Genomic DNA, 13,879 nt, shown 5'->3' with positions numbered 1-13,879 from the left:
ATGAGTTTTATTTTGACTCATAACTGCAAGTGGGAAGTATAGGGAACCTGTGCGCGCCGATGCTAGAAAGAAACAAAATAAGTGCTCATATGGCACCTTACTGAAGGCAAGGGCCTTGTGCTGCTTGGCTCTGAGCAAGTACGCTCCAATGCCGACGAGGAAAGGGAGTCATTTTTGGCAGGCTGACAGCAAGCCTCAATACCAACATTATCCAAACAAATGCCAAATCCCTCAAAACAGCCAACCGTGTGAATGGCAAAGGAGCATGCAAAGAATCCTTTTTAAGAGCGTGTTAAGAATGTGCGTACTTTCATCCCAGATGTATGAAGCTTGGAGAAAAATAATTAAGTTAATTTGACAATCACTCTGCAGACAGGATTTGGAATGAATCTGCAGCCAACACTCTATTCTGAATTAGTGCCATGTACGAGGAGTCAGCTTGTACCTCTCAATCCTCTCAAATTACAATTGCCAGAGACTGTGTCTTCACAGGATGGTGTGACAATGTTTATTAGAGACTCAAAAACACATCCCTGAGAGTTCAGAGTACTAGGTTCAAGTCCTGTTCAGAAAAAGTCTTTCACAGCTGGAAAAAACTAACCAACACTGAAGTTCTTCAAGGTCATCGTTAAAAACAAAACAAAACAAAAAAAAACCGAGAAGATCGATGTTGCTACTAAAATATTTTTGACTCTACATCTTGGAGATGTTACACTCCTTTATAGCTAACACACAGTTCAAGTAGAGGAGGAAAAATATAGAGTTCTGAAGGCAAAGAAAATTAAGAACACTTATCAGAAAAGCGTATCTCACAGCCTTTCCTGTTGTTTATAAGAACAGTTAAGTATTAGGTCTGCTCTAGCAGTTAATATCCAGCACCCACACACCAAGACAGAATATGTCAATCTCTAATTAGCGTGGAGTTCTGGACCGCGTTGCCTGGACACGGTAGAAAGGAAATGCCAGAAAGAGTCCTCAGTTGTAACCGAACCCTAATGCCCTTGGTCAGTCCAAAGTGACTTCTACTGCCTCACTTAAGATTTACCTTCATAACCAAGAAGCAAAAAGACGGCCTACCAAGGAACTGAGAATGCATTTTCAAACAGCAAGTTGTTAAGACAGGAAAAAGTGGGCACCAGTGAAAAGCTTCATAGACAAACAGATCTAGTTTGGGTTCCTTCTTGCTCTTGAGGATGCTTGTCCAGACAGTGCACCGGAGCCTTTCCTAACACCTCTGGTGATGGACCGTTGCCATCCAGACACGTCCAGGGACACAATGAGAACAACAGATGACTTCAGTTCTCTGTGTTACAGCTCCAGAGGAGACCCCCCTTTTGACAAGGTCAAGAGGATCCTGCGATACCACCTGCCCAAGCAATACATGGTGCAACTCTACACTGGCATGAAGGCCTCCAGCAGCTGGCAAAATTCGGTAACAGATACTTCCAAAGCTCTGAACTTTCTCTTTCTGAGCAGAGGAAAGTATTTTTGGCTATCAAGAAAATGAGCAAGCACAACAGGCCTCCCTAGAGAGGGGAATGGAAGCATTGATAGAGTCTGAAAAGGGGGGAGTAAAGTAATTGTGAAGAGCCAGGAGAAGAATAATTCATAAAATGAAATTTCATCTAGACAAATGCAATGCAAAAAGAAAAACCAAAAGAAATCATTGATAGCTTGAAATGACATTCAGCTACCTGAACAACAGGCTATGGGAAGAGCACATTTTAATGCATGTTAGCTATTTTTTGCCATGCCCATTGTGGTTTCCTACCTCTCACAGAGCAGGGAGTTTGGCAGAGAACTTGCAAAGATAATAATGTTAGAGATGATTATCTAGATCTTTCAGCTTTTTCACCTTTTCATTTATCTCGTGGGATAGTTATTCTTATTTTATAAAGTAAAAAAAGATGAGCATAAAAACATGAGCTGTCTCCAAAGATACCTGTTCGGAGAATTTTTTCCTCCAATGAGACCAAGCCATTTTAAGCACAAATCTATTATTTCTTAAATGCTTTTTGATTTTACCGAACTTACTGATATGCTGCTCAATTTTAGCAAACTCTTAAAAAAAAAACCAAAAAACACAAAAAACCCAACCCTATAAACAAACAAACAAAAAAAAACAGAGAGAAAAGAATCTCAAATTAGAATGGGATTTTTGTTCTTGTTGCTGTACTTTTGGAAGAAAAGCTCCTACACCTGAGGAACACACCTGGTTAGCAATGGGGCAAGACAAGAATAATGTGTCCTTTGGGTACTGAGAAACATAAAATTTATGAAATAGGTTTTGAAGTGGAAGGATAGTGTAAAATTAATAGAAATTGGATCAAATTAGGAAGACCAGGAAATATTAAATTTTGACTAGAAGTGAAGGAGAATGCTTGAAATTACAATATTTCAATTTCTGTGCACATCTATTCTTCCATGGACAAACCTGAAGAACCTCAAGAACAAATGACAAGTAAGAGAGCATAAATAAGACAACACACAGCTTATTCATTACTGCTACTTTTTTCAATTTTCTAATGTGGAAGGGGGCACTGAAATAAGGAGAGGAGAAAACGCAAGAAATGAAGACCTTTCTTTCTCTTCTTTTTGAGATTTATCTTGAATATCATTAAAATCAGAAACAGACACTAGCTTCATACAGTAATGAAGGCGACTTCAACACAAAGCTGCTGCTCAATAATTTGCACTCATGTAAGACTTGTTTGCAAGATGGGCGGTCAATCATGTTCATCTTCAGCAGCTGACAGATCTCCCCGCGCACTAGGCACTGCAATTGTGGTGGCTGCTAACCTATTTCACACAAAAGGAACCTGGTAATTAGAGCCTTTGAAGTGCTGGTTCCCTCAGCAGGAAGCATGTTCAGCATATTATCTTCTTTATGCACTTACTGCCTGTCATTTCTATTTTCTAGGACAGACTTACATTCTAAAATTATTATTTTAATTCCATGTTTTGCTCTGCTTATTTTCTTGCAAGTTGTGCCTGTTTATCCTGTCCTCACTTTCCCTCACTGGTGGCCATCCTGGCCACCCCGTGGGCTGTGCACAAGCCCCAGATAAGCATGCCTTACAGCAGGCTCCAGAGGCATAACGGGAGATGTCGTCATTAGGAGCATCATCACGGCTGTGCCACGGCTGTGTCTGCAGCACACCCATACTTACAAAGAGTTTGGGGTGAGGATGGCACGTACACATTGAGTTATCAATACTAATTCTCCTCTATTACATTTCTACCCTGCAAAATGGGAGATAGCATGAAATGGTTTGGAGGCCAAAGGGGAAGCTCATATTTTCCTGCATGGTTTTGTAGCTTGCTTCCCATTTCTATGTTCACCCTTTTGTTTGCCCCAGACGGTGTTTGAAAAGAGATCGGATGTAGGTGATCAGAAGCATTTAGAAAACACTAACACTGAAGTCCAACTACTCAGATTCTGAAATATGAAGTTTCCCAAGGCTTTTAGGAGATTCTTCTTTCAAGAAGTTGCAACTGGTCTTTACAGAAAGCACTTAACCAAAGCGATCGAGCACAACGATTTCCAAGTATTTACAAAACTTAGCTCTTTCTTCCTATCTTATAATTTTGTTCAGTTTAGTGAGCATTTCAGTACCATGTAACTGCATCAACTAAAGAGCTGTTTCTCTTTTTAGATTAATTTTCCTCCATGGGTGTGTGCAATTCATAAGTATCCTACCCTTGATTTCTCCTTCTCCTCAAAATCCTTTGGTTTTCAAGCATTTCTGTTCTATCGTCATTTACAGAGGTATAAGACATACTTTTCTTGTATTAACAAAAACATTAAGCCTAACTGTTAAAGCTCAAAACCAGGTTTGGTATAGAATTATCACTAAACATTTAAGTGACAATTATGCCACCTGACATTGGTATATCAGAATTCTTCAGAAGACATCATGAACATTTGCCTCTTCTGTTTGTAGCTGGAGTTTCTGACCTTCATTCACTGACTCCATGAGAAGCTCTATTAAGAAAGATGAAATGTCTGATTTGAAGTACGGATATTTAAGGACAGAACTGTGATTTTAGGATGTTAAAGGAAAAGGATCAGGAACCAAAGCAGCAGTCAGCACGGTACCACAGCTTCAGCTGATAGAAATTACATTTTTGCTAGAGACCCAGAACTCATGTGAGCACACAGTTTTGATATGCTGTAATATAACAACATGAGATAGCAGCTTACGCAGCACTTAGAAAAACACCATAATCCTCTTACCAGTGACACAGGAAAAGAGAGCAGATTTATGCTGGAGGGAACTAGATCTTCTCTCTTTGGAAAGCATTCTTGAATTGCTTAGTTCATATTTTTCAGCAGTAATAAACATTTTATGCAACTTCGGATTTACGCCTTCTGGAATCATACGTGGGCTATGCTGGTAGAAATGAAGCATTTTGTTTCCTGAAATAGCTTTGTGGATGCTCCTTTTGTTAGACTGGCTTTGATTGTACGTCTGTAAAAGAGAAGATAAATCTTACGTTGTTGGATTGTTTTTTCGATCACAAGTGAAAGAACACCTGAGTGACTGTGGGGCTTCTCATTATTTTTTTATTCTGTCATCAAATTATTTGGGTTTTTTTCTTTTCTTCCCCAAACACAACTGAAACAAAATAAGATGCAAGGCCGTGAGAACCAACTATACACCCTCTTCTGTGAATATTGTCAGGTAGGTCAACATAGCTGCTTGTTCAAGTTCTTGAACTGCAAGTTCAGGACTTGCTGTATGCCTCCACATTATGGTAACCAAAGCAGGGAGGGGAAAAGAACAGAAGGACATGGATGAAAACAACAAGCAATAAGGTTGTATTGGAAATCTGATAATCAATACATTAAAACATAGCTACTAAGTTTTGGGGGTTTTTGGTTTTTTGGTTTTCTTTTTTTTTCCAAGAGCTTCTATACTAAAATATTTAAGTCAAATTAAACTTGAATTATCATCCTTTTGTGCCTAGGTAAAACATTCAAAGCAAACGTAACACAGAGCAAGGAAGTACCTTGAAGGAAGTACTACAGAACAGTGATTGTTCTTTCAGTTGCAAACAATACAAAATATAAAATAATGTACAGCTTTTTTACACTCTGTAAGGAGACGAAAAGTAGGCACAGCACTAGAGAGGAAAAGAAACATAGCCCTCGCCTGGGGGAATTTACAATCTGCAATAGATACAGGGATGATGTAAATTAGATTACAGAAACAAAAAAAGGCACAGGATTATTTGTTAATGTCATATATGCTCCAAGTCCTTTTGATTACACTCCATTTTTATTCTGCAATAGAGAAACCAAGACAAAGACAGAAAAACTAAGGAAAGAAAGTGGTCCCCTCTCTGAACATTTCTTGCCCTAATACTCTTCCAAGTCTCTGGGGCATAGCGCTGGCGCAGACAGCGTGCCCAGTTAGGCAGTCTACGTGTTCTGTGTGTGACAGCATGGCAGCTCTGTCCTTTTGAGAGAGATGGTCTCTGGAAGCCAGGATTAGAGGAGACAGACACAAAAAGACGCTCTCTGAATAAACCTGGAAGAGGTTAATGACTATTATACTGTCCCTCAGGTATTCCAATAACTATATTTTAAGCCTAGGACAGGCAAAAACATATTTTTATGGAAAAAAAAATTGTATTACCAAAGTAATTGGTTAACAGAATTGTTACTTTACTGTTACTGAGACAGTATGTTTCCTTTTCCTTTGTTTCACAGGGTGTCAAGCTCGGCCTGACAGGAGCCCGAGAGGCTGTGAGCTCCCCGTGCCCTTCTCTTTGCACTGGTTCAAATCTGCAGGTAACGGCCCCCATCCAGGCTGATGCACATGCAGTGGAGCTGTCACAAGATGTTAAAAAACCCCGAATCACAACACTGTGCATCTCGGAATAGGGCCACACTAGAAAGTTAGAAGATTGGGAAGCTGAACTCTCAGGGAACCCAGGGCATTAGCAACAGCATGATGTGTGCCACAGGGCTGAGACGCAGTGCGCTTCCACGTGGGACAGCTGAACCGGGCATGGAACACAAGGGGAGGAGAGAATCGGAACAGAGTAACAGACGCTGCTGCAACAGAAATTCCTCTCTAGCTTCAAACTTAGAGACCTGTATTCTCCAGTTTTTCCCAATAGAATTTCTTCAACAGCTTTATAATTGACTTGAAGTGGTTTGATTTAAAAAAAAGACAAGAACACAACAAAAAACCCAACCACACACAAATTACACAAATTCCCACAAATGAATATGAGACCATTAATTACTTAGCTTCAAGTTATGTGATGGGGAAGAACCTCCACATTAACAGATCTGGAAGGAGATTCAATTAAAAAAAAAACAACCCAAAGCAACAACACCAAAACCAAAAAAAGCCCAAGCAAAACCAACCAACCAAAGCCAATATTGTTCAGCAATTAAATTTATTTCATGATCTCAACGCCCCCAAAAGTATATAAAATTACTATGCTACCTGGGGGAATGTTCTGCTTCAGAGATTTCTGAGAAAACCTGAAGAACCCAGTAATCCAACTATTTAAGTGAAACTGCAAGGAATTTAAGGGATCATTTTAATATAGCAATACAGAGCAGAACTTTCAGTAGCAACCAGTCTTCATAAGCAGCATGAGAAAATATTTACAAATACCATTCACTTTCATAATTTTTAACTCTCATCCCTTCAAAGTAGTTTTTTTTTTCCTCAGGCAGGATTCTTTGGACCCTCATTTAGAATTAAATCCCTGCTACCTACAAATTTAACACAGAGGCACAACATCGACTGGAATAAATGAAATAATAGCAAGACTCTGAAATGTTGGTGTTACAGTTAGCTTACACAAATCTCACGCTTCTCTGTCATGAAACCTGATTTAACTCAGAACCAACCTCGCAAGTGAACAAAACCAGCAAAGAACAAAATCAATTTTCAGGCAGAACAGTGAGGTGCACGCTAAAAATGCCCCGTGTTCCAACAGGGGTTGCACAATGAAAGTGTAAAGCTGCAGGTTGATGTTACTCTGCAACCGCTCTCACCACAGAGCAACATCAAGAGGGACTGGCGTGTCTCCTCCTCTCTAACCCTTGCCCTGACAGCTCCCTTGGATCACACCCAGCGGGTGCAGCTGCAGTACAGCTGAAGATGGCTTCTCCCAGCTTACAGCTCCTGGCTTAGTTTTACACTGGTACGTTAGTTTCCCAAGGGGCAGCCTGCACTCAGAGACGATTAATTATACTCCCAGTTGAGCGCTGAGGTTCAGGAATTTAGCAAAAGTAGATTTCCACTTAAGCTGATCTCTTCAGACCTCACACGCAAGTCTGCTACCACTAAGCACTTGTCTGAATGCGCAGTGTCGTCAGCAGTTCAGAGTGAGACACTGCCAGTCCTCCCACTCGCAGAGCTCCATCCCCATCTCCTCTTCCACGCATTGCTCTGTACCCTTGGCAGAAACCCTGTAGTTTCCGAGTTCCAGTTTATCCTTTACAAAACAAGTGTTATTAAGAACAAAGGCTTGAAGCCCTTCACACTGAGAAAGTGCACATATTTTTAGAATACTGTGGATTACTATACTTTCCTGGAGGGACAGGTAGATGTTGCTAGGAGTGCTCAGGACTTCAGTGAGCTTTAATGCACAGTGTATAGTTTCCCAGAACAGAAAAAACAAGTCTGTTTTCCCCATGAGAAGAAAGCCACACACTCACCCGTTCCTCCCGTCCTTCGGCGAGGATGACGACGATCCTGCCCTGCCGCCTGCGCCCCGTTCGGCCCATCCTCTGCACAAGGCGCACCGGGCTTTTCTGAGCGTCAAAGCAGATGATGAGATCAACTTCTCCAATGTCTAAGCCTTCTTCCCCAACACAGGTAGAGACCAGAGTGTTATACCCACCTTCACGAAAGCGTTTTACCACCTGAATAAATAATTAAAATTAGATTTAACAGATTAGCCAGAAAGCCCCTTATACACACTTTGCAGTGTTTCCTAGGTTCAGACAGAAGTAGAAATAATTAATTTATATTTTAAAGCTACAAAACTCAGTTGTTCTGAATTTGTCAACTGATTTGTTGTGATCAAATACCATGCACTAATGTTATCAACATATCAACTCTTCAATTCTAAAATAAAGGAAAAAAAATCACATCTTATTCTGACTCCAACCATGGCACTTTTCTAAAATTTATCTTCCCAACTTTGCTATTAAATTTTTATTATTTTTTTTAAACTTTTCTAGATCAATGTTTAAGGTTATATCTTAGTTTTTCTACCTACAAGAAAAAAAAATCCCCATAGCAAGTATTTTAATATTTCCCCAGATTTTCAAATATATAAAAGTTATCATTTGTTAATATAATGTAAATGTATAAAATATTTCTACTTACACGTTCTGTTCAGTGAGTATAATTTTGGATACTCTGAAAGCAATTGAACTACATTGGAATTTACTAATGACACTTTGAAGTTTGGTCACTGCCATACAATCTCTATCAGTACTCAGGTAGTTAGTTATACAATTAATACTCTTTGTCACTATTTCCTAATACACCTCTCATTTTTTCTTTACCTCAAGTTGTTCCTTTTGTGTGAAGCCTTTTGTGCTCTTTCCTGTGGAATGACCAACAAAGGTCATCACTCTAACAACCGGACTGAGCCGGGAAAGCATGTCTGCGATCTCTTGCACGCTATCTCGAAACGATGAGAAGATCATCACTCTGGTATCCACAGTGTCCACGGATGTGCTTTCCGTCGTGACTTGATCTGTTTGATTTTGAAAAGCCAAAAAACATTTTTATGCATGATTTTAAAATAACTACCAATGAAAAAGTAAGGACAGGTCATCCCATAAGCTACATATTCGCAGTTCTCGTCTCGCTTAATGGGAAGATTTTGTCCAACTATACTGCGTTATAATTTTTTCCAAAAAAACTTTCTTTAAAAGAAATTTCATTTAAAGAAAAAAGACTTAAGCAAATAAATAAAGAAAGAACCAGTGGAGAAAACTGACAATTAGGAGCCCCTCAGCCTATTTAGACCAACATCCCAGAAAACACTCTGAGATATATCTGCTCAAACAATTCCTCTCTGGAATCAAAGCAGTATTCTAACTTTGGAGAAATTACAATAACTATGGTGAGAATGTCTTATATTTGAGGTACCATTACTCATATTACTTTGAAAAGCTCAGGTGTGACAGCAAGTGTCTTTAAAACTTTATTTAAGATGCCTTCTTCCAAAGAGCCTACAATGGGACTTAAATCTGCTACTTAAATGCCCAGAGTCAGATGAGGTTAGCAATATACAGCAATAAAAGCCACTGTTACCATTAGTCTAGGACACAGCATGGTGGAATAAAAAAGATGTATACCAACTTCCTATGATTTGCTACAGCAAGTTGTGTCTACTTCTACAGCTTAGGATCCTCATGACAGCAGAAATGTGCAAAAACTTCCCTTAATATCATAATCTGTTGCTTCTGAATCATCTGTCATCACAACCGGTTATAGCTCTCATTTCGGCAGCAAGGATAACATTGCCTTTTTCAAATAAAAGGGAAAAATAATTGCCTTTGACCAAACCCACATTCCTTACGTTACACCATCACAGTTTTGTCTTCTGGGTACTCAACTATTTTATTTTTTTTCTTCATTTTTTAAACATGTAACAGTACCTGCCTTCATAAGCACAAGCAAAAGCTATCTAAGCAACATGCAAGTCTTGAACAGTCAGCTTCTGTTTATCCTATCCAAATAATAGACCAACAACAAAACATGCTACAAAGTACAAACCTAGTATGTTAAAACAGAGAATCTCTAAAAGGATAGAATGAATAACTGAAACTGGCCCAGCTTGCATGCATTACCTAGACATAGCCCTCAGATGAAATCAAATAGATTTCCAGGGATAAAGATCTCCTCTTTTATACAATTCTCCACAAAACACCTTTATCTCGTTAAAAGAAAGGTCAGACAAGGAATTAAAATTCTCAAGACAGAACGTGTAAAAAATGTTTCCCTGAACCTACGAAGTCACCTGGTGCTTGACAACAGTTTCATGCTATGCCTGTAATTCCAGCACCAAGCTGCTTCTTGAAGTTAAAGCATTAACTGCAACAGAGAAGTATATACGTCTTTCTGATCAACTGTCAGAAATCCCAGTTTAGTTTTCAGCTGTGCAAATCTACATGCAGAAATGCTTTCAGGAGCTTAAGGCAAAAAGCAGAAGCTGAAGCTAAGCATTGTCCCCTTTTCTTTTTAAGCTGAGCCGTGAACACACAGGTAGATCATGAAGATGGCTACCTCCGGTCAAAACAAATGTGACTCTTAGGCTGACAGTCAAGGAGATCAGACACAAGGATCTCCAGAGGTCCCTTCCAAATATTCTAAATTATTCTATGATATTCTACTGCATGGTTTCAGTAAATTGCAGGTGATATGGGGGGTCACCTGTCAAGCACAGAAACCAGTCCCCAGTGAAGGCCTAGAAATGAAATGGTGAATATGATTCAGTATTTTTAGCTAGAAAACAGATAATTGCAACACTGATATAATGTGTTCTGCATAATTTGCCATCCTGAGCAGACTGACAAACTATATATTTCAGAATAAGTGCAGGCTGGATATATCTTACTTACATGAGTTGATATTATTCTCCTCCACTAGTTTTATTCTGAACAACATTATTCTGTATCTATTTTTAGCGTATTCTCATGACTTGAATAGCAATAATGCTCAGTAGCATCTCTCCCTGTATTGTGAAAAAACGTTCTGCTGTTGCCATCACCTCCTTCACCTTATCCAATACCAGACTTAGAAAATTCAATACATTAGCAGCCCATAATCAACCTGATGAGTAATCCAGGTATGGAAGATTAGCTGGGAGAAGCTCATTATGCTCAGCCAACATTTCTTAAGGGCTGCCCAGAATGTTATCGTGCACTTACCTGAATTGCTGGTAAGTGATTCGTGCAAAGCAGGGGCAACAGCTACGTGGCCAGGAAACTCAAACTTAACCTGCTTGATCACTAGTTAGAAACGGTTCTGAGTTTGCACAGGCAACTTGGCATCACTCCCACACTTCTCATTTGAGGTTTCACTTCAAACAGAGGAACGAGAGCTAGTCTTGTTCTGATATGGCTAATGACTCGGGTTATAAATACTCTCCTTTTCTGTCTCAAATGTAGGGCTTTTCAAGGAAAATACTTTGCAGAAGTAGTTATCCATTTTAAAAATTACCCAGGCATGAACACAGTAAATTACGATTCAGAGTAGTTCAGCAACACGTAATTGGAACAAAGCAGGGTTCAGTTCAGGGGGTTTGTTTGCTTCTGGTTTGTTTTTTTGTTTTGTTTTGTTTTTTCGTAGAGATACTAGGGAAATAATGATTTAGGCTTTTATTTCAGAGCCTTCTGATGGAGCAAAGATACATGTGATTATGTTTGGAATCTTAACAAGTACTCAAGTTTTTGTTGACAGACTCATGACAAATTCTTGTCTGGAGGAGGGAGAAATGACGACACGAGCGCGTAGTCCATTCGGAGTCCAAAACCAGAATGTAGGGTGTAGCTACTTGTGTGCGTGTGGATTTAGAGTTTACTTGCAAGAAACAGGAAGGAAGGGTAGAAATACAGGTTTTAGGTTATTACTCAAAAGGTATCATCAGAGATGCTAAGACACAGTGAATAATAAGACAAATAAATAAATTCACAGTGTCTCACTGTTTGTGTCAACTGCCGAGTGCAGTTGGGGTGGAGATGCACAAGCTTAGGGAGACACGAGCAGGAGCTTCCTACATTTCCTAAGTTACTAGAATGCCTCCAACTTTGTGATCAGACCATGAATTGTAAAGTGCTTTCTGGCTTTGTGTTATACACAAAGATTTCAGGACTGGTTGTTTGTACTTGCGTTAAATTTAATGACATGCACCTAGAGAACTGTGTTCAGGACACTGCTTTACATTCCCCACGGCCTTGCTTTGCATGTTAGTTACGAGGATAAAGGAGGTTACAGGGACGGGGAGCAAGGAAGGACAGCAAGAAAACCTAACGTACCTAGCTCAAGATATGACTGGATACGCTACCACTGCTCACCAATTGCACTATAAAAGATTATGTATTTCTTCCTGCACAGTTACTGTAATTTTGTAACAGTAGAGACTTACGGTTCATGCCTACTCACTTCTGAGGATCATGCACACAGACACAAAACACAAAATCCAAATATTTGTATATTAATTACCTGTTAGTAATATTAAATAGACATGTCTGACCAACATTGCAAGGAAAAACATATCTGATGGGATTCATATGACAGCAAAATCCATGCTATCAAAAGACGACGGAAGAGTATTAAATAAGAAGCCTAGTTAGGTAACTCCGGTGCAGAATACAGAATTTGAAAACAAAAGGCAACAGCTTACAAAGATGTTGTAAGAGGAAACAAGACAGAGGCAGGGAGGACAGAAAGAAGTATGAATGGAAAGGGGAAAAAATAAGGAAAAAAAAAGAAGAAAGTAATTTGATTAAATGCATTTGGACATACAAACTAACAAAAACAGAAATGAGGAAACTTTAAGTGGCTGCTACTTTCTAGTAGGCAATTTAAGTGTATTCTGAGGATCAAACATCTAAGACAGAAAAAAAAATTACCAAAACCAACCAAACAAAAAATCAACAAAAAACAACCCAAAACAAGACAGAAGGGCAGGTCAGAAATTATCAGAACTTCACAAAGCACAAAGATCCAAACAGACAAGGAAAAAAGTGAAGAACTTGCAAAAAAAACCAACCAAACAAACAAAAAATTGTTGTTACTCATGTCATCATTCCAAAAGCAACAACTGGATCAAGAAGCTGAAAATTCCTAAAACCAGAGACATCAGAATGATTGTGAATACTTTGCTTCATAATCTCATGCTACTGTATGACATATTTTTGTTCTCCCTTTCGGTCAAGACAAAAAAGAATGAGAGACAGATGTATGTAACTGAAGGTTCTAAACTTCAAATCGATGCCTCAGAATCTGTCATTCTTGGCCAACAGGCTGGATATCAGAACTTTTATCCTTAAGCTCCATAAATATGTCCATAAATATCTAACTTTGCAGGAGGTAATGGTAGCACTGCACTGAGAGATGGTTTCCAGAACAAACCCTGTGCCTATGAAAATCACAAGACATAGGAGCACTGGAATGAGTTTACCGTCACTATTTTACTAAGCTGCTAGAACAGGTTGTATCAAATTAATAATGTTAACTTATAGAATGTTTCTTCTTAAAGAAACATTATGGTATAGTTCTTCTAAAGAGGACTTTTCCACACAGAAGATAGAGAAACATACAAAACAATAAAGAACTTGAACAAATTCGGAAATAAATCGGTAGGAAATTACTTGTTTTCATCCACAGGTTCAACTGTTCAGATACTCTTTCTTTGAGTTTTTGGTACTTACCAGAAGATCCCTTTTTCCAGGATTTGAAGTGTCCTATTACAATTTCCTCCAATTTCCTTAATTTTGGATGGCTGTAGATAAAATCCTTTTTATTTTCAAACACTGAAAAGGAAATAAAGCAATTAAAGATGTAAGCAAACCTGCAACAAGTGGGAAGGTTTAGTGAACTTCATTTCCTCTCATTATAATTCTTTGAGTCAGACATACAAACTCCTGACACTAGTTCTAATTGCATTCACATAAACAAACTAGTAAACTACTTAGGGAAGCACATTTGCTAAACACAGTTTTTGAGAAAGTGTTGTTACTTTCACGCTGTAAAATATATAAAGTCAAACAGTAATATTTTAACGTTTTTTTTTTTTTTTTAAATCAAAAACTTCAAACATAGAAACCTTGTTTGAAAGTAGCTAAAACCACTGAGAGAATACAGACAGGCAGACAGATAGA

The 13,879-nt window shown here is 38.8% G+C and overlaps 1 protein-coding gene across 7 annotated transcripts in view; it reads right to left on the bottom strand.

Moving 5' to 3' along the window:
• FANCM (FA complementation group M) overlaps positions 1 to 13,879 on the bottom strand; it is a 72,103-nt gene that overhangs the window by 28,432 nt on the left and 29,792 nt on the right. For all 7 annotated transcript variants that reach the window (XR_008465915.1, XR_008465916.1, XM_054198447.1 and 4 more), the window contains exons 8-11: positions 13,430 to 13,531; positions 8,549 to 8,742; positions 7,691 to 7,897; positions 4,238 to 4,472 (exon numbers count right to left, since the gene is read on the bottom strand). Coding sequence is in view for 5 of the 7 variants with exons in the window: in XM_054198447.1 (XP_054054422.1) it covers positions 4,238 to 4,472; positions 7,691 to 7,897; positions 8,549 to 8,742; positions 13,430 to 13,531 (738 nt within the window). In the remaining 2 variants the exon portion in view is untranslated. The remainder of the gene's footprint in view (positions 1 to 4,237; positions 4,473 to 7,690; positions 7,898 to 8,548; positions 8,743 to 13,429; positions 13,532 to 13,879) is intronic.

Source organism: Rissa tridactyla, chromosome 4 (assembly GCF_028500815.1).
Source record: "Rissa tridactyla isolate bRisTri1 chromosome 4, bRisTri1.patW.cur.20221130, whole genome shotgun sequence".
Lineage (NCBI taxonomy): Eukaryota > Metazoa > Chordata > Aves > Charadriiformes > Laridae > Rissa > Rissa tridactyla.
Note: the sequence above shows the minus strand (reverse complement) of the source record. Positions and strands in the feature narration are given on the sequence as shown.